Source organism: Meriones unguiculatus, chromosome 19 (assembly GCF_030254825.1).
Source record: "Meriones unguiculatus strain TT.TT164.6M chromosome 19, Bangor_MerUng_6.1, whole genome shotgun sequence".
Taxonomy (NCBI): Eukaryota; Metazoa; Chordata; class Mammalia; order Rodentia; family Muridae; genus Meriones; species Meriones unguiculatus.
The window spans coordinates 13,742,750-13,763,251 of NC_083366.1; the positions used below are offsets into that span (position 1 = coordinate 13,742,750).

General features: G+C 43.9%; 1 protein-coding gene across 6 annotated transcripts in view; it reads left to right on the forward strand.

Moving 5' to 3' along the window:
* The window catches only part of Fam171a1 (family with sequence similarity 171 member A1), a 112,801-nt gene that overhangs the window by 88,671 nt on the left and 3,628 nt on the right, over positions 1-20,502 (forward strand). For 5 of the 6 annotated variants that reach the window (XM_060372790.1, XM_021661029.2, XM_060372788.1 and 2 more), the window contains 2 exons: positions 16,449-16,565; positions 19,763-19,877. In XM_060372790.1, the coding sequence (XP_060228773.1) occupies positions 16,449-16,565; positions 19,763-19,877 (232 nt within the window). The remainder of the gene's footprint in view (positions 1-16,448; positions 16,566-19,762; positions 19,878-20,502) is intronic. The other variant, XM_060372791.1, reaches the window with a different exon arrangement.

Genomic DNA, 20,502 nt, shown 5'->3' on the forward strand with positions numbered 1-20,502 from the left:
GGAATAGTTCCCCATGATCCTACAACCTAGAGAAAGATACTAATCTATTTTTAATTCCACCTTGTCATTAACATACACATTTGTGTGAATTATCAGTTACTGCATAAGAAGGTACCCTAAACCTTAGCAGCCTGAGATAGCAATGATCATCTCCTATCTCACAGTGTCTGAGGTGCAGGAATCCAAACGCAGCTCATGAGGGTGGCTCAGGTTCAGGCCTGTCAGTCAGGGATCTGTGCTTCGTAGGCAAGGCTCTGCTAAGGCTAGCAAAGATGCACAGGACTCTGCCATGGTCTCAGGCTGACTGCAGTCCCTGCCAGCTGGTGGCCAGAGATCTCAGGTCTTTGCCATGTGGTCCTCTGCTTGAGGCTGCTTACAACGTGGCAACTTGCTTTCGGCTTAGCCAGTGCTGAGAGAGAAAGGAAGATGAAAGTTTCAAGTCCCACATACTTCAAATAGAAGCTGGCTGTCCCAGGAGTAGTCACCGGGTAGAGTGGTGGGAATGGTATCAGAAATGTTCTGTCTTCGGCTTTTAAAGTCATTACAGCAGAATCAGAATCTTTCTGCAGCAGGGTTATTCTGCAGGCTCAGTTGGGATGATTTGGTTTTCCACTCTACAAGTATAGCATTATTCAGTTCATCAATCCCTTACAATTAGGAGGAAATGGGCTGTGGGAAATACCTTTGTAACAAAATGTCTGAATGTGCACAGCCAGGATTTTTTTTCAGGGTGTCCTGGGAAAGTCAAGCTTGGAACCAGCTTTTTGTTGTTGTCGTGTTGTTTGTTTGTTTGTTTGTTTGTTTGAGACAAGGTTTCTCTGTGTAACAGCCCTGGTTATCCTGGACTCACTTTGTAAACCAGGTTGGCCTCAAACTCACAGAGATCCACTTCCCTCTGCTTCCATGAGTGCTGGGATTACAGGTGTGCACAATCATGCCCAGCCTGGAACCAGCTTTTAACTGCCAATATAACATTGTTAAAGCATGCATAAATATTAATGGGAGTTTTTAAATATCAATTCATATTCTTAAAATACTTAACTTCTTGGATCATTCAAAACATAGTTTTAGCAATTACACTTAAAAATAAATATCTTCTGGGCTTTCATGGAATTTTTGTTTTATAACTTCCCAAATAATTAATAGACTCCTTAGTAACTTGTAAAGATTGCTTGAGTTTTAATGACTATATTAAGGTTGACCTTTTTAGGTGGATTGTAACACTGTATTAATGTATACTGAATTTCTTAGAGTTTCTATTGCTGTGATTAAAAACAAAAACATAACCAAAAGCAACTTGGGCATGAAAATGTTATTTCATCTTATAGCTTGTGATCCATCAAATCAGCGTTTCTGGCCAGGTGTAGAAGTACAGTGCTGAAATCCTAGCATTCAAGAGGCTGGAGCTCCAGGGTTCCTGTGAGTTTTGACAACCATGGGTTACACAAGACCTTGTCTCGAAGCATAGTAAAAGAGCAGCACTTCTCAGACTCACCTTTTTGTCCTTCCCTGGGTTCCCTATGGCTGGGCTGAGAACCCTCCATCTTAGCAGTTCTGGGCATTATCTGGCTGGCTCCTATTCCCCCTCCTTCCACAGAACCTGCTGAAGTGCTGCAGCCGTTAAAGACTGCTCCTGTGTGGTCCTTTCTCAGAGCAGCGTATATGGAACTAGGACTCAGAGCATGGCACCCAGATGTCACTGCAGCCAGCCCCTGCCTGTCCTTCCCTCCTTCCCCATCACTGTCCAGACATACTGACCCTTCCTGGGACTTACTGAATCCTCCCTCAGGCCTTGCCACTTTGCAAACAGAACCAATCCTTTGAAGTTGTTCTGGCTCAGAACCCAAATGTTCATCCAGTGCATTGTGCTAAAAGCTTGTTCCTCATTCGATGGTGCTAATGAAGAGGCTCACACCTTTCAGAGACAGGGCCCAGAGACAGGAAGTAGGTCACCAGGACATGGCCTGCCTCCCAGCCATCATGAGGTAACTAGCTTTGCTCTGCCACATAGAACTCACCATGATGATCCATGCCACCCCAAGCCCAAGAAGCAACAGAGCCAACTGAGCGTGAGCTAAAGCTTCAGGAACCATGGTGCAAGTGCACCTTTCCCCGCTGTGTATCCTGGTACTTTATCACAGCCATTAAAGCTAACTGAAATCTCTTTCCCAGTGCCCTGGGTATCATGTGTTTGTCTCAGTGGTACTAACAGTGTGTGGAGAGGTGACAATGCACCTGCTTAGCCGTTGCCTGCTCCCCAAGTGCCCTGTCTTTGTGTGATTAAGAACGGTTTCCAGTTAAAGCCCTCACAGATCTCAGAAGGATATTTGGAGCATTTTAAATAATCAGAATAGGGGCTGAAGAGGTGGCTCCTCTGCAGAGGACCTGAGTTCAGTTCCCAGCACTCAGTAGAGCGGCTCACAACTGTCTGTAACTGTAGCTTCAAGGGATTCAGCATCCTCTTTTGGTCTCCACAAACGCTTCACACAAATACACACAGTCACATAAACACACACACAATTAAAAGTAAAAATAGATTCTTTTTTAAAAAAGCAAAAGAATATTACGTATAACATTTGTAAACAAGGTGATGGAGACTTTGCCTCGTGTGAGTGTGTGTGTGTGTGTGTGTGTGTGTGTGTGTGTGTGTGTAATATTAAGAAAGTTGTAAGGAAGAATATTTACATTGGATTTCATCCACCCCATCCTGAAAATTATAATTTACTATTATCATTTCCTCCTTCCTGCCTCCTTATTTAAATGAATATATTTGAATATGGATGAATAAGATTGGGATATAAATCTCTGTGTTCCTAAGGTGATGAAGCTTTTTCTAGGATTTGTTGTATATCACATGTGCTGTGACAATGTAAGAATATTAATGCAGCATGATCGCTCCCATTGCTGTATTCTGCATATAGTTAGCAATGAAATCTTAAATAGTTTTATGTATGTCAGAGGCTATATAATGTCATTCCACATACCTCCACGTTCTGCTTCTGGAGCCCTATGGATGTCATATTACGTGATAAAGGGATATTGGAGATGTGATTAAGAATCTTTTAAGTGGTGACATGAACCTAGATTATTCAGCTGGATGCTTTGTAATCACAAGAGGACCCAGAAGGGAGAGGGGACAGGGTCAGAGTCGAGGAGTTGGTACTATGACCAGAGAACAGGAGCTGGAGTAACACATTTTAAGCATTGAGAAAGGAGCCATAATTTTCTTAACTCGACTGAAGCCTACGTATTTTGTAAGATGTTTCACTTTCATAATTAATCAATGATATCATTTTCTTATTAAAATATCTCAGGTAAACAGATTTTCCAGAGACTATCTCCTTAGAGCAGAGGGAAGAGAGCGCATCGGGACATTTCAAGACCTTACCAATAGTTACTATTTTGGATCATAATAATCACTTGGAATAATTTAATTCTTTAAATCATGTACTTTGGAGGTGAATCAAAGTAATTGCCAAGTCCAAATTATTAAATAGCCAGAAATAGCAACTTATGAATCCATTAAAAAGTTTTTACTTGGATCATGATCACTCAGCTGGAGCCTGAAAGCTAACCCTGATTTTTATGTTTTTAAAAGATTGAAGAAAGAATGAGAAAATGGAGGCAAAGGGGGAAGAGGGAGGAGGAGGAGGCCACCGAGCACGAAGCTCCCTCATTGACGCTGAGAAAGTTCTAGAAGTCAGCTCTACATCAATGTCAGTGTGGTTGGCAATGTTGTGTACTTAAAATTGGCTGAGAGTCCATGGTAGGTGTTGCCATCAAGAAAGCAGTGTCAGGCTGGAGAGTTGGCTCAGCTGTTAAAGGCGAGGCTCACAACCAGCATATAAGACAATGGCATCTGTGAGGTGCTGGTGTACTGTTTATTCTGATACACACATCAAAACTTTAGGTGGAGGGGCTGGAGAGATGGTTCAGCAGTTAAGAGCACCGGCTGCTCCTCCAGAGGATCCGGGTTCAATTCCCAGCACCCACATGGCAGCTCACAACTGTCTATAACTCCTGTTCCAGGGGATCTGCCACCCTCACACACACGTACATGCAGTCAAAACACCAATGTACATAAAATAAAAATAGATTTTTTTAAAATGAATTCATGTACCTTCAGTGTATACAGCTTTTATCTCTAAATTAGGCTCAATTAAAATGGAGACAAGTTAACATCAAAGATTTTAGAACATGTGAAAATCATATAAAGTGCACACACACACACACACACACTACTGGAACACGGTCATGCCCGTTTATTGATGAATTATCTGTTTTCTTCCTGTGACACCCAGTGAGTATTGTCACTGCCACACCAACTCATGTCCCCACAAACCAAAAGGATTTACTATCCAACAGAACCATCTTGTGACTCCTGATCTAAATATCCCAGATGAGGAAGCTCTCTCCATTTACTACAATGCAGGAGCGTTTTCTCTCTGCGGAAGGTAACTGGAGTGTTGTCTCAGCTACAGCTTCCTCGCTTCCGGTTACTTAAGCTCACAACTGTCTGTAACTCCAGTTCCAGGGGATCGACACGCTCACACAAACAGACATGCAGGCAAAACACCAGTAAATGCTCATAAAATAAAAGTAAATAAATTATAAAAGAGGAAATGAGCATCTTCGTATTTCACCCTTGCTTCTTCAGAGGATGGCCTAGAAGATAATCAGGATACGTGAATTATTGACTGTGTTACACTATCAGTTGGCACAATCCCACATGCACCCGCTAAGAACGTGCTTGAAGAACATGCTCTGTGGGCTGTGCTGGAATGCCTTTTGCTTTACACACCAAAGGAGACTCTACCTGATGGATGTAGGTCTTATCTTTTGAGCAATTGGCGGGAAGAAAGTCGGTCATGGCAAATATGTGTTAGCTGGGGCTTTCTGGACAGTAAGGGCCTATTGTGTCCACTTCCTTTTATGGACATTCAGTCTTTCTTTAGAATACATCTAGGGCAGCAGATGGCTTTCCAGGGTATGAGGTTGTGTGACTTGTTGCCCTAGGGAATGGTCACTTATGAATAAGCAAACCAGGTCAATGGTTTGAATTGAAAGTGACTGATCCTGAGTAATCAGAAAATCAATAGTGTATTAGATTTTGGATTTGTGTCTCTGCTGTTTAAGGGTCACCAGATCTATTGAATCCTCTTATTCCAGTGAGATGGCCAAAAGAAAAAGCTACCCTGAGACTGGAGCTATGTTGTGAAATCCAGTTTTAACTGCCTTCCCATACACAGCAGGCAGGGTATGTGTGGGTTGCTGTAGAAATGGTGGCTACTGAACCGGCCTCTTATCACGTCCGGTGCCTCCATGGCAGGTGCCAGGGATAACTGGCCTGTGTAGTGGATTTGTCTCTGCTTCCGAAGAGACGTGACTGCTGACGCTATGCTGGGCCCACCGGTCTTTTAGGTAAGTCATGGCCAGCTTGTCTTTGAAGGAGGAGTTTATTTAAAATGCAGATCCATGTCATCTCTTTGTCAGTGTAGGTTCATCGGTGTAGCAGGTGTATTGTAGGAAATATTGTGGGGGTGATCCGGCATGTGGGGGCAGGGGGAGGTAAGAAATCTCTGCCCCTTTCCCTCAAATTTGATATGAACTTAAGACTTTTTTTTAAATGAAGTTTAGATAATATTTATATACCTCTCTGGCCTCAAGTTTTGTCAACGGGTTATCTAGGTCACGAAGAAGAAGAATCATGGCAGAAATATTAAGCCATATGTGCAGATGAAGAATCTCAGAGTGATACGTTGCAGTTTGACTGACTTAGAGAGATGCACCGTGCTCCACTGTATGGGTGAAAGTTAGAAATGGAGATGCTTATTTGTCTAACAATTCAAGTATAGATCTATGTGTGGAATTAACCCTAGAACTATATGCACTGCTATCCCCCTCAAAGGAAGAGCTTGGTTTACCTACGAGATCATGTCAGCATATCCCTAAGAAAGGCAAATAAGCCATTTCCTGGGGAATATTATAGCTGAGAAAGAAAAAAAAAAAAGTCACTGTGTAGGGAGGATGACCTTGAATTTCTGACCTTCCTGCCTCTGCCTCCAAGTGCTGGGGTTTCAGGTATACACTGGTTTGGGGAGTGCTGGGGTCTCTGAACCTAGGGATATGCATATACTAGGGAGGGACCTCTATTTTCTCACATAGGAAAATCAACCTGAGAGTAAGTTGGGTTGTGATGAGATTTATAGGAGGGAGGGAGATAAAATGTCTGCAAAGAGAGCTGGTGGAGCTGAGGGGGCATTGGGGCATTGTCCAGGGGAAACCTTGTGTTGACAAAGATCCCAGGAAGGGACACAGACTGTCCACTCTGCTTTGCTTTGGGGAACTGAGGTGGGGGTGTTTTCATGGCTCTGGGTCTGTTAGCATCCCATTACAAAGTTCTGCCCCTAAGGATGATAGGATTTTGTAATATACTTCTGCTGCCCTGAGGCTGATCTAAGAAGAGGGACAATTGTTTTCCAGTGTTGCCTAGCAACTCAAAAAACAGCCTTGTAATATCCATCCATTTCTAAGCATTGTTAAGGTTTGTGTGTCGGTGGCCTCCTTGGAATGACAATTTTCAGAAAATTAGTTCTCGGGTAGCTGTGGTTTGGGGCACTTTTGTTTTAAAACTCTATTCTTAGAGCGTTGTTTTTCTTAAAGAGTCACTTTGTGCGGAACCAGAATTTATCATGCTCGGATGGAACGAAAACCATTTTTGGCAAGCCTGACGACGAGTACTGCCTGCATTTGTGGTTGGAGAGTTTGCACGTCAGTCCTTCTCAGAGAAAACCTGTATTTGTTAACAGCCATTAATTACTGGTGGGGATGGTGGTTGTGTATGGCAACTTCATATCCTTCTACTGGCTCTTTCCACCCCCAGGGAACCTTCAGGTCTTCACTGTGCGCCTCTTTGGCATGGGTGTTAGCAAACATTTGATGTTTAGACTATTATAAGCCTAAGTGAAAAATAACTAGGACATCAATGCACTATAAGTTATTTTCTAATTGTTTTTGTTGCGTTGTTGTGGTTGTTTGAGACAAGGTCTCGTGTACCCCAGACTGGCCTCACACTTGCCAGCTGCTCTCTCAGGTATACATTACAACATGTGATTTATGCAGTGCTGAGGATTGAGCCAGGACTTTGTAAATGAGAAGCAAGCACTATACCAGCTAAGATACGTAACCAGCTCACCAGATATTTATCTGTTTGTGTATATGTGTGTGTGTGTGTGTGTGTGTGTGTGTGTGCTTGTGTATACATGCACCATTTATGTGTAGGTGTTGGTGGTGAAGGCCAGAAGAGGCTGTCAGATGCTTGCAACTGGAATGTGGGTGCTGGGAACTGAACCTGGGTCCTCTGCAAGAGTATCCGTTGCTCTTAACCACTCCAGCAAGTTGTCATGACTTCCACATGAGTGCTCCCGGTATGTGTATACACACAAAGTAAATGTAAGTGCTGGAGAGATGGCTCAGTGGTTAAGAACACTTACTGTTCTTCCAGAGGACCTGAGTTTGGGTTCCAGTACCAACCTAGGTGACTCACAACCCATTATAAGTCCATCTCTGGGAAATATGATTCTTCTAGCTTCCGTGAACACCCTCACACACATGCATACATATACGCATAAAGAGAAATAAATCATTTAAAGTAAGTAAATGTGATTTAAAATTTTTATTGAACAATTCATTTGTCTAGCATATTTTTAAATTTTTTTTCTCTTTGTGTGTATGTTTTGCCTACATGTATGCCTGTCCACCACAGTGCCCATGGAGGCCAGGAGAGGGTTTCGGATCCCCTGAGACTGGAGTCACAGACAGTGGTGAGCCACCATGTGGGCGTTGGAGATCAAACTTGGGTTCTCTGAAGAGCAGCCAGTGCTCTTACCATATCTCCAGCTCAGGGTATATATTTATTGAGGATCGTCTTCATGCCAGCTCTTTCTCTACTGCAGGCTTAGAAAAACGAGTCAGGGAGTGCTCTTGGGATGATGCTCTTCTTAAATGAGGCCGACAGTTAAGCAGTGTTGTCGCAGGGGTGGGCGAGCTGGTCAGAGCTGTGGAAAGGAGACCTAGGAGCCTTCTCTGCAATTGTTTGGGGAGCAGAGCAGGCCGAGATACAATGGTGCATGCCAGGGTCTTGATTTTGAACCAGTTTGACCTCACACACAGCAGCCAGGTTGCTGAGGACCCCTTTCTGTCATACCACCACATGCTTTGACTCTCATTTGACTCCTTCAGCCCCTGGTGTGGTCTGCCAAGAGCCGAATTACTTCCTGAACAGATCAGAAAAATACTTAGTTAGGTTTGTCAGCAGTGGCCACTTTGCAGGAAATGACATCAGGGTTCTTTAGAAAGTCCTTCAGCCCTGCAAAGGTTCACATATCTAAGGCTTTGCAACTAGAAATGCAGTCCACAGGTGAGTGGCCTGACATCACCCAACAGCTTGTTGGAACAGCCCCCTTGGGCTTCCCTCCAGACCTGCTGAACCACAGACACAGACAGACAGACACACAAACACACACACCTCAGTCTAAGCAACACCTTCAGCATGCTACGGAGAAAAACGTCCCACCACACCTCCACAGGTATGTGCACATTCCCTACTGTGTATTCTGTCCTTCTGAGCCATTTCTCTTATGCTGGGGACCACAACGCCATCTACTAACCCTATTGCTCCTTTGTGACCATCATGGTGGGATTTGCTAATTGCTAGATGAAAACTGAATGTAGTGGGTAATGAACAAAATTTCCCTCCAGGTGGGGCTAATTGATTTCATACTTTAGTGGTCTACATCCTTGAAATCTCTACGCACCTATTGTAAGTGTAGAATTCTTATTGTTTTTATCAGCACTACCATGTATCGGGTGCTTCTGGCTAGCCCCATAAGACAGAAACTTTCCCTTAGCCTTCCAAAATCCTCGAAGTTTCCCTTCCCCAAAACTTCGTTCTTAAATCCTCAGACCCTTAAAGGGGAAGCAGTTGCTTAGATTCAATCAATCAATTAATTATTAAAACATATAACTATAATCCAAATCCCTGACCATCCTGGGCATTTGTAAGACACTTGGCTGGATCTTCAACACACACACAAATGAATAAATAAACAAACAAACAAAGAAGTTAAATAAGATAAATGTTTTGATTTAGCTTTAAAAGTCTCGGGGTTCCGGGATTCAGCTTAGCCAGGTTAAAACACTTGCCCTACAAGTGATGACCTGGATTCAATCTACGAAATCCATATTAAAAAAAAAAAAAAAAAAAAAAACTGGATATCACACATCCGTGATTCCAGAATTTCTAAGACAAGATAAGGGTGGAGATAGGAGAATCTGCCAGAAGCTCCCCCGGCTAGCGAGCCCGCTGTAGAATGCACAGCACCAGAGATGGGAGACCCTGGTTCAACCAGGTGGAAGACAAGAACCAAATCCCAAACATCGTCTGCTAACCTTGACCTGTGCACCTTGATACGCATGTGCACAAAACACACAAGTGCACACACACACACAACCTTTAAAAATAATTAATCTCTTCCTTAGATACTACCATAAACTTTTAAGAGAATTATTGGGTGACTAGACCCTTATTTCTGTCTTGATTTCTAATACTCAGACTGTCTCTCATTTCCTGCTTCAAACACAAGGTCCTTGGCAGCTGTGAATTACCCTTCATTTTATTCTTGGTGAGACCAGTCCCGAAGAATACTTGTGGAAAGCTGTAAGGAATCCAAACATCCCCATACAACTTCTGCTCCTCTGAATTTTTTCAACAAAAATGATAAGATAAATAGTTACCCAAGAAATTTTGCTACATAATTAACAAAGGATGTTTGCTCTTAACTGATTACATGGAAAATATAATTCCAGAGAAGGTAACTGACCTATTTAAAGCTTCTCTTTCTTTTTTCAATATTGTAACTGAAGAAATGGGACAGCCTTACCAGGCCACAGAGGAAGAGGATGGAGGCAGTCCTGATGAGTCTTGATAGACTGGGGTCAGTTGGTAGGAGAGGAGGACTCCCTCTTTCTGAGGACTAGGGGAAGGGGAGAGGGGAAGAGGAAGGAAAGGGGACTGGGGGAAGACAAGGGAGGGGGCTGTGATCGGATTTTAAAGTGAATCAATTCTTAAAAATAAATTTAAAAAAAGAAAGAAAGAAATGGTGAGTGCTGCTGCTAAATTATAAACGGAGCTCAAGAGCTCCTGGATTCTTTTCTGGTCTGTTTGTTTGTTTGTTTGTTTGTTTGTTTTGAGCTGAGGACTCTCCAGTTGGTCCAGGCTGATCTTGAGCTGACCCTACTCCTGCCTCAGGTTATAGTGCTGGAGTGCACCAGGTGCCCAACTAAGTGACCCTGTGCTATTTTATTAAAACAAGCAAGAAATTAGACTTCAACATAGACTCTTCTGTATATACAGTTGGGAGAGCATTACAGTAGAGAAAATAACCTAAAGTAATGTAGACTAAAACCTTGAAAGGCATGTTACAGCTTCTGGAGACATCAGACAGATTGAGGGGTCTGGATGGGCCTGGTGATGGTGGCAGGTGATAGTAATGATGATGGTGGGAAGATGAGGGAAAAGAAGGCTAAGAGCAGCTTGCTTCATATTTTCTGAAGACCACTGTGCTCCAAACAAGCTATGCCTATCCCATGTTGATTATTTAGCCAGAGTCACCAAAGCCCAAGAGAGGACATGACTATTGGCCAAGGACAACAGCAATGAGGCAGGACAGCAGAGGAGTTCTCTTGTCAGAGTTCCTCCTGTGTTGGCATAGGTGACGCTCATCATGAGTGTTTCAAAATTCTTCACAGACAAAATGTAGAAGTGGGCATAGAAATGGAAAACAATAAATACTTTTAATTGACAGAATGGCTTTGATATGGGTTTTCTGGGTGGTTGTAGAATTCTTCCTGGCTTCCAGCTTATAGGTCTTGTGTAACTTGTTCTAACTTTGTGCAAAAAGAACATATCAATTAGAATATATTAGCAGGCAGGTTTAAGGCACCAAACTGCACGTTAAAATGCCCAGGCCATGCACCGTGGAAACGGAGCAGATGCCTTCAGAATCTTCAGTGGCTTGGGGATAGAAAGGAATGCCCTCCCTCTTCTGTGCTTCTGGGACATGTCTGCAGTTCACAAAACTGGACAGTGGCCAGGCTGAAGTCACATGGAGGATTCCTTATAGGGTGAAAATCACACGTGAGATCAGCTGGCCCTGTGTACTGCTGGGTATTTATCCACTCGGTGCTTTGAAGTCTAATATGATAGCAAGTCTGAACATGAGAGGAGAGTCATGTATTCTTGTGTGTTGCCTAATACACAAAGAGTCAAGTTCAGTGTGTAATCTGTTCTAGTGCCGTTTGGCTCTGCTTTTAATTTCACTAACTCAATGATGTTCATGATATCAGATATTTGTGCTTATTACCAAACGTGTGTCCAGCTGAAGTGGTGTGCCTGTTAAAGAGCGGTACCCAGGCAGAATGGATGTGCCAAGCAGGAAGAGCAAGATGAAGCTGGGCTCTTTCAAGGTGTTGCATCTGAGCGAGCCCTTTTCCATGTTTTAGAGTACTTCTGTGTTCCAGGGGGCACTCGTTCAATGTTAGAACTTGCTTTTCTTTATAAGTTACAAATAACAGTTGATTTGTTGTTGTTGTTGCATGGTTACCACGCAGAAAGTGGCACGTCAGTGAGTGCTCGGAGACCCCATCCCATCTTACAGATAAGCATGAGGTGCTCTATCTGCTGGTTACTGCATGTAATAATCATTAGAGTTAAACGCAGCTCCCATGTGAAAAACCCACAGTGCTTTGCATACAATGAACTGTGCCAAATAAGTCTGTGACAAAGTCCCTTCCAAAAGATGAGGGCACTCTTTCAACACATCACCCATTCTTGAAAGTAGTTCTGCATCTTTCCATGGTGTGTAATTTAACTCTGAGGATAAACCAGGCAAAAAATATTATCAAATTTGGATTCAGAGTGCCACTGGATTGTCCCCGTGCCCCTCTCACTGCCTGAATATGTCATTCCACACAGCAGACTGATAAGGGGATTGTAACAGAGTGCTGGCCGTGGCAAGTTGGGCACTGGCAGTGGTAAAGGAGCAGAACTTGGTAACAAGAACACAATGCCTAAGGAAGAGAAAGAACATGTGGGCTGAAAAAGAACTGTTTATCATAATAGCAACCAGCCACCTCCAGAACCCTCAAGTCTGTGTTCCTGGGGGCATTGAACTTTGATCATAACTGTGAGCGCAAGTTATCAGAAAAAAAAAATTGTGTCTGAACCAGAATTGCATATACATTTTGGTATTTGTGTCAAACTTCCTTCTCAAATGTTGGCAGGCACAGGAGCATAGCCCAGTGGGAGGGGGAATTTGCTTCCCTTCCCATGAGAAACATACCTTTGTCTGTTGTATATATTCATTTTTGCCCAGGAATCCATTAGAAAGAATCCAAATGGCTTTAAAGCTATTTGAAACTTGATTAGCTAGAAATTCCAGTCTTGCATCATCTCTTTCCTTAATGCTGGCAGAGGGATCACATGACCCTCACTCTCAAACCGTCTGAACCACAGGCTCATGTCAGAGCAGAGAAGCACATGTCACCCTGCTGACTCCTGAGATACCCACTTAGCCACCAGGTTGATGCAGCTGCGCTGTGCGGCCTTTGCACATTAAAGCCACTGTGGCTGGCAGCGCACTAGAAAGTGTAGGTCCTGCCAGTCAACACATGACAGTCTCCATCTCTGTGTGTCCCAGCAGTGGTCTCAACTGCCTGCCTATGAAGAGTACACAGGATGAGTGCAAGCCCTAAAGAAAAGCCATGGGAAGCGGTGGAGAAGGAGCCGGGTAGGGAAAGATAGAAAGACAGCCCAGATAAGGAGGGCCCAAACAGGCCAGGCAATGTTGTACATTGGGGTCTGCTCTGTGATTGGTTCACCAGGACAGCCCTTTCACAGAAGCCATGTTCAGCAGTACCCAGAGCCATCCAAAAGGTGGCCTCACCCAAGTGGCAGGTGGGAAAATATGTCTCTTACAGCTGAATCTTTTTCTTCCACTCATAAAAGAGGAAAGCCTGAACAGGGCCGGTGTCCATATGTGCGCACAGGAAAGCGCCTTTCTAGCACCCTGCTCATAGCACCCGGCTGTCTCATAACCTTATTCAAGAAAGGGCACTATAAGGAGGTTTTCCTGCTTTGCCAGTGGTTTCGCCTGTAAAGAATCCGAGCTCTGTTCCCATCTTAAACACAACAGCACTTCTGTGCACCAGCGAACAGGTGGGGACCCCTCCTGCCCAGGTGGGAAGCCTCGTCACCCTGCCGCAGCACCCGGGTCTCGGTAATGAGAAGCACATGTTTCCAGCGCACAGCTCATTAATTCTTGTGTTTCCTGTAGCCTTCCCTCCCACAAAAACAGAAATCCTGGGAAATGCTCTTGCCAGTAACAGCGTGATCGAAACCCACAACAGCGTCACACTTTTGTCACTCTGTGTGCGTGCATCTTATGGAAAGTGTGCCAAAGTTAATGACTCTTCCCCAGCTGGCTTCACTCCCTTTCACTTGGAAGGGGAGCATCCCAGTTTAGTCCCACTCCTCGTAGGATAGCTTTCCTGTCAACCACACCCAGCCTTTCTCAGAAAGATACTGATTTTTTTTTTTTTTTTATTCTGCCTCTAGCCTTCTTCACTCAGTGTGAAGTAAGTTCCTACTTTGTGGATATTTCTAGGTACTTAGTGGAAGATAACAGGTATAAAATACATAGGCCAGCACTCTTGGAGCTTTTGGAGGAGGTCAGACTTAAAACATGTGTCTTACAGTAAAAGCTTTTCCTAGGGCCGAGGAGAAGCAGAACAAGCAGGGAGGGACATAAGAATATGTTCAGGACATTCTTCCCGACTCAGATCTGCATCGTTTAGATAAAAGAAAGATACATGAGGTCAGAACTACAGTAGCAGTCAGCCACGAGGACTAGCTAGGAAGGAACTAAGGAGACGTCATGAGACCATGATTGGCTTTTGGTATTTATTTTAAGGTCTATCCAGACAAATGCAAAGCTCCTTCCTAGCCTTGGCCCATCTTGCTCATCTTGAACCTGTCTGCCCGGTTCTTGGTTCACTTTTCTCCATGTTGTTCCCATTCCCCAGTGTCCTCTTCTCTCCCCTGTCTTCCTCCCCATCTGTTCTCCTTACTGACAAGCCCTGCCCCACCACCCCAGGTGACACTATTCCCTTGATATACTGCCAAAGCACTTAGAACACCTTTAGCAGCCTTTCCGTGTTCCACCAGCTCCAGCACTATCACGGCCAGACTGAAGCTTCCAGGCCAGAACAGGGACGCAGCAGTGGTTATGGGTATGGAGTGTTGGTGACACCTCTACCCATGAGGCTTGCATCAAATATAACTTGGAGGGACTTTTCAAGTCTCTTTCCGTTGATTTTCAGTTGATTTAAGGCAACTGAGGTAGAATTGGCAGTTTGTTGTTGAATGATCAGGAGTTAGGACTCAGGTTCCAGCTCTTGTCTGCTGGGTCCCATTTAGCATCCACCCCCATCTAATCTGGGGGAACTGCAAACCAAAAAAATGCATGGCTGCATCCTGGCTAATCCAAAGATGCCGCCTGCAGGGCTGGTGGAGAAGCACATGTGTGGGTGTGGGTGAGGTGTGTGAGTCATGGCCAGAGGAGAGGGTGAGGGCGGATGGAAACAGCTGAGACCTATCCATTCTCTCCTTCCGTAGAAACTTTCTTGCCCAGCATAGAAACCCTTCCTTTACTGTGCTCAGCATCCTCTGTTTCTATTTCCTTAGAAGCCCCGTGGAACTACTGGTTCTCTCAGATGCTCAAGTGATCTCTGAGTTGACACGATGCATGATTTAGGAAATGAGTCTAAACTAGGCATCTGTGGACGCACACTTGTTTTAGAAACCTTTTAGCTTATACTCTGCTTTAACTTGAACCAAAATCACTTACAGCCATGATCTAGCCTGTTGCATTCGAAAGTCACGAATGCAGAGCTCTTGCTAGGCCTGGCTTCCCCGGCCTTCCCGCCTTGTGCTGCTGCTGAGCAGAGGAGATGGGTATGAGGTGGAAGCATCACCAGCCACCTTTCCACCCTCTGTGTTTGAGTGTTGCCATAGCAACTAATTGTGCCTAGAAGCAGCCCAGGTGTTTTGTTTTGTTTTGCTTTTCCGTTTGAGAAATCTGCTTTTGCCTCAGCAGTATGTGAACCTGAAATTTGAGACTTGGGGTCAACTATTTGGTACACTTGATCCAGTGAGGCCTGTAGTACCCCAAGATCACTCATGTGGTAGTTTCAGGTCGGCCATGATGGTGGGAGTAGGGAGGGTTCAGAAGGATCCCTGTGTGTGCAGCTCATCCCCATGCTGGTTCAGGAGGGGTGTGTACAACCTTGGGGAGGGCTTATCTGGCTGCCTCCCTCTTGCCTTCTGCCCACAGTGGCCATCACAGGACCCCAGAAAAGGTTCCTGCTGGTGAGCACTGTTACCATTTGGGCTAAGAAACAGCCCATTGGCCTAGAGCTGGTTTGTCTCAATCAGTGAGCCTTGCCCTGCAAGCTTTAGAAAGCAGCGGCGCCGTCGGTCTCTAGGAAGGTCTGTGGGAATGCTGCGCGGCACAGCAGGAGAGACCCCGGCGTTGCAGTCAGACGGACCTGGGTCCCTTTGTGCTATGCTCTCGGCACCCAGGCCTTGGGAAAGTTTGAAAATTCACCAGTCCTCAATCTCCCCTCCACCACCAACCCCCAAAAAATGAAATCAAATGATATGGGGTTGTTGGGGGATTTATAGATAATGAGGAGAAGACATATATACTGTGGTGAGCTAGTACACAGATTTCCTTAACGGAAATGTTATAAAATTATTGCACACACCAGACTTACCCAGAATAGGCAAAGATAGCATTGATGAATCGGTATTTTTAAATATAAGGGAGGGGTTGGCTCAGTGGCAAAGTAGTTAGTAAGCATCTCTGATGCTGTAAACATACATAAGTAAGTAAACATTTTCTAAATAACTGAAACATAGCCGTAACTAGATAAGAAACGTGTTTATTTGTTTAAATGTAGATACTGTAGATGACTCTGGGCTTCCCCTTTCCCTCCTCCACCAGCCCCTGCTATCCATGCTCAATGATTCTTCTGAACTCCCTTGACTTCTGCTGAGATTTTCTGTGTTTGGAAAGAGGGGAGGGTGATAAAAATGGTTCAAACTCAGTCGATAGAACAAAGAAAACCCAAAACTGTTCACCTTTCCCTGAAGGGAAGTTGCAAAGACTTTTTACAGGAAATTGTATGTAATCTGCAGGTGATAATGTGACTATCTAGGTTATCCAGCAAGTTGTGACTATGGCATTTAAAGTGGCTTTTATAAACATTTATGTCTGCAATAGGAGTCTTCCGTGTATCCTGCTGAAGTTCTTTTTCACACCCCACAGGAACGTGGCTAAAGAGTGGCCTGGGCCTGGTGCACCAGGAAGGCAGCCAGCTCACGTGGACATACATTGCCCCCCAGCTGGGGTACTGGGTGGCAGCCATGTCGCCTCCCATCCCAGGTAATGCAAAGCCAGCAATGGTGGTGGTCGGGGGCGTTTCTTTGATGGTCTGAGCTCAGCATTTAAAAATAACTTCTATGGGCAGTTCACATCACATTTTTCTAAACACCAAATGATAAAGAGAGGCTCCTTTGTGGTGTGGGGAGCTGTGGCTGGAACTTGCCCATGGAGGTCAGGCATACAGCATGGAAATGGTCCTGTCTCCAGTCCTTTTTTGCTCAGACAGCTGCCATAGGGAATTCTTAAATGAGAGTGCCCCGAGGAGGCTGGGACCCCCTCCCTCATTCCTGAAACAGCTGTGGCCTGGTGTATGTGTAAGCCTGAGGGCCAAGCATTCAGCAAAGCCACCTCTGGGGGCTTCTTGAGGCAAAATGCTTGGTTTAGCATTTCTGGTGAGTTTAAATACAAGCCAGCTGCCTAATGTTCAAAGGAACAATCTTCACTTAGAATGTGTAGATTGACTCCCATTTAGAACATAGCAAATATATAGATATATAGATATAATCCTGAATGGTGTTGCAGAATAATATGCTTCTCATAGAATTCTTTTCAGGACTCCCATTGCTGCCTTTAAAGCCAGGCCACTTGGAAAATCCACTTTCCTCCACAGTGTCTGGCGGTCAGAGTACATGTTGTTTTTCGTTCTGTGTTGTTTTAAACACATGCATTTCTAGAGAATTGGATCACTGAGGTAGTAAAAAGCAAGCTACGATTAAAAGATACTTCTTACAAAGCCACCATCAAGGCATTCCCAAATAAAAACTCAAAATATTGTAGCAATGGAATTAATGTCGAAGCACTGGAATTACACTTCGCTGCTCTAAGTAACTAGGAGGGTGGAGGCATTCCTAGATGGGTGTGGAAAACCCTTTCATATAGACACCACATTCCCATCTGAGAAAATGTACGCTCCTGAGTGCTTTCCTCAAGGGTAATTGTTCTCACAGCATTGCCAGCATGAGCCTGGCAGAGAAACATTGTGTTTCCCCAAGTATCAAAAAGTAGACCGAGAATAAAAAAAGAGAAGTGCCTTAGGTACTAGAAAGCCACAAAGTCCATTCATCGAAATGAACTTTTTAAAGATAAGTATCAAACAACTGTGGCTTTCAACTTCCCCACCATGCAACAGATTCATATAAATATGAATATATGCTTTTCTACAGAGGAAAGCAAGGGCTGCCCAGCACAGGACCCCCAGCAGGTTTCATGCAATGAAAGAAGAGGCCTGAAGCTGTGAAAAGCAACCCCACACTAGCCCATTGTGCATAGCATGGGCTTGCACACACGTGGGTAACCCACGACCATCACTTTTATTAAAACATGTTTCAGTAAAGCTGTGCTTCCCTGAGCCCCAAACCAAGAAGAAAATGATTATGGTTTTGTTCCTTAATTCTCTGCTGAAGCAGAATCTAAAGTCTAGCTATGAGTTTTATGAAGATTTCTTTTGACACAGGCTAAAATAATTACATTCTGAGCACTTAACAGACTAAGGTTTCGTCCTTGAGAATGGTTTTATATGACCAAAGTCCACACACACACACACAACACACACACACACACACACACACACACACACACCCTTCTATTCTTTTCTTTTTCTTTCTATACTGAGGATCAAATCCAATGTCTTGGAACATTGTCTTTGTATTAATATGTCCTATGAATAGGTAAAGCCGTATAAGGTCATCTTTGTAGACACTCATCCCACTTTCCCACCCAACTAAGTAAACTGTACTTACGAGAGAATATCACTGTCTTCTGGACTCAGGAAATGTCACTGATTCCACAACCGGGTGAACTTCCTTGGACTGATTTGTTTTTTGAAAGATTTGAGCCAGGAGTGCTAGCCTAGTACCTGCCATCCAGGCTCTAGTCAGGCTGAGGCAGAAGAGTGGCTGAAAGTTCCAGGCCAGCCAGGGCATATAGTGAAAGGAAAGGAGAGAGAAAGGGAACAAGGGAGGAAGGGAGAGAAGGAGAATTTGTCTCCTTAGAAATATTTGTTTAAAAAAAAAAAAATCTGTGTTTGAATTCCAAAAGCAGTTTTTTGTGTGGTTGGTTTTTTGTTTGGTTTTTGGTTTTTTGAGACACGGTTTCTCTGTGTAGGCTTGGTTGTTGGGAAATAGTTCTGTAGACCAGGCTGACCTTGAACTCACAGAGCTCTGCCTGCCTCTGCCTTGCCAGTGCTGGGATTAAAGGTGTGCACCACCTACATCGGGCCAAAAGCTTTTAATAAAGCAAATGGGTGCTTGTTTATAAATAAAATAATGAAGCCACTGTGTCCCTTCTCCCGCACACTGCAGAAAAATGGACAAGAATAGATGACTAAGTATTGTCATTTTGTAACCAATCTGTTTCGAGTTACCATGTAAGCTAGCTTTCTTTTACTCTTAACATTCTGAGGTATATTCATACTGCCCTTGAATATCAAGAGCAAAGATTAAACACACCCCTTGGGACTCTTTACATTGCAAATTAGAAGCTGTTTGTTGTATTCTGTTTATCTCTAGCAATCATAAGTGCTAGCAAGGCCTGTGGGCATGCAAGGTTAGTCTTGTTAAAAACAAATAAGCAAAAAAAAAAAAGATATTGTGAATGATTATATAAATTTTCTTAATTAAGAAAACATTTGAGTCTGACTTGACTCTTCAAAATCACAGTAAACTTATATATTTAAAATGACCTGTTTAGGCAAAGACTATTCTGTACTCTTCCCAGGAAAAGTGAAAAGAAAATCATCACCATTTTTTCCTACCTTGTGCAATTCACAGATACTTGGTTCATCTCTTAAATGGGAATCTACTCAATGGTTTATTGTGCATTCGTTTTCTTTTATTAAAAGATTGTATCGTTAGAATGCTGAGCACACTCCTGAGAGAGGCTCACTGCTCTGATAAGTGGGGGAGCCCCTTGATGCAAGAGCATTTCATACTTGAGCATCAGGGGCTACCAGCCACTGAGGTGCTAGTGATCATCATAGATGGGAGTAATGGTACCACTTTGGTCCAAAGGGTGTTTCTGACTTGTCCCTGCTCTGTTCCTGAAGCAGGGAGAGGTTTTGTTTTTGTTTTTGTTTTTTAGGGGGGAAAAAAGTAATTTTTTTAAATTAAAAAAAAAAGGTCACTACATTCTCAACCCGTTATCCCCATTCTCATCTGAAGGAATTCAAAGCTCTAAAATTCGATTTTCTGACCTTCTAGGTCCCGTTGTGACACAGGACATTACCACGTATCACACGGTGTTTCTTTTGGCCATTTTAGGAGGAATGGCTTTCATTCTTTTGGTTTTGCTGTGTCTCCTTTTATATTATTGCAGGTAAAGTGTTACCATTTTGGCGATGTCTTTGTTTAATGTAAAATTTCTCATGCAATTGGTATTTGGAAATCTTTTTTTTCTTCTTCTTTCTTTTCTCCCCTCAACCCCGTTAGCTTTTCTCATGAAAGACTATCTAGAAGGCAAACATGGAAGCTAAGTTGCAGATGAGCCCAAGGGTTATGTAAAGTTGCAGACAGACACTGTAAAGGAAGTTGTAAGAGCTGAGGGCCTGGGGAGATGGTACCTCAGTAAGTAAGAGCGCTTTCTATGAAGGCGTGAGGGCTGAGTTCGGATCCCTAGTGCCCAAATGAAAAGACATACAGCCACACTCACACCCATCTGCAGCCCTAGTGCCATAGGGGACCGAGACAGGGAGGCTTGCTGACTGCCAGCATCACTCACTCCAGGTTTGCTAAGAGACCCTAGAATAAGCTGGACACTAACAGAGAACATCCAGCATCCTCCTCCATCCTACATGTGTGTGCACTATGCATGTGAATACACACACAACATACACACACAAGCTTAACAAGGGCTGGGGAATACCTGAGCCAGTGAAGTGTGTGGTGTATGAGCATGAGAACCTGAGTTGGAGCTTTAGAAGCCACGTGCAGAAGCTGGGTGT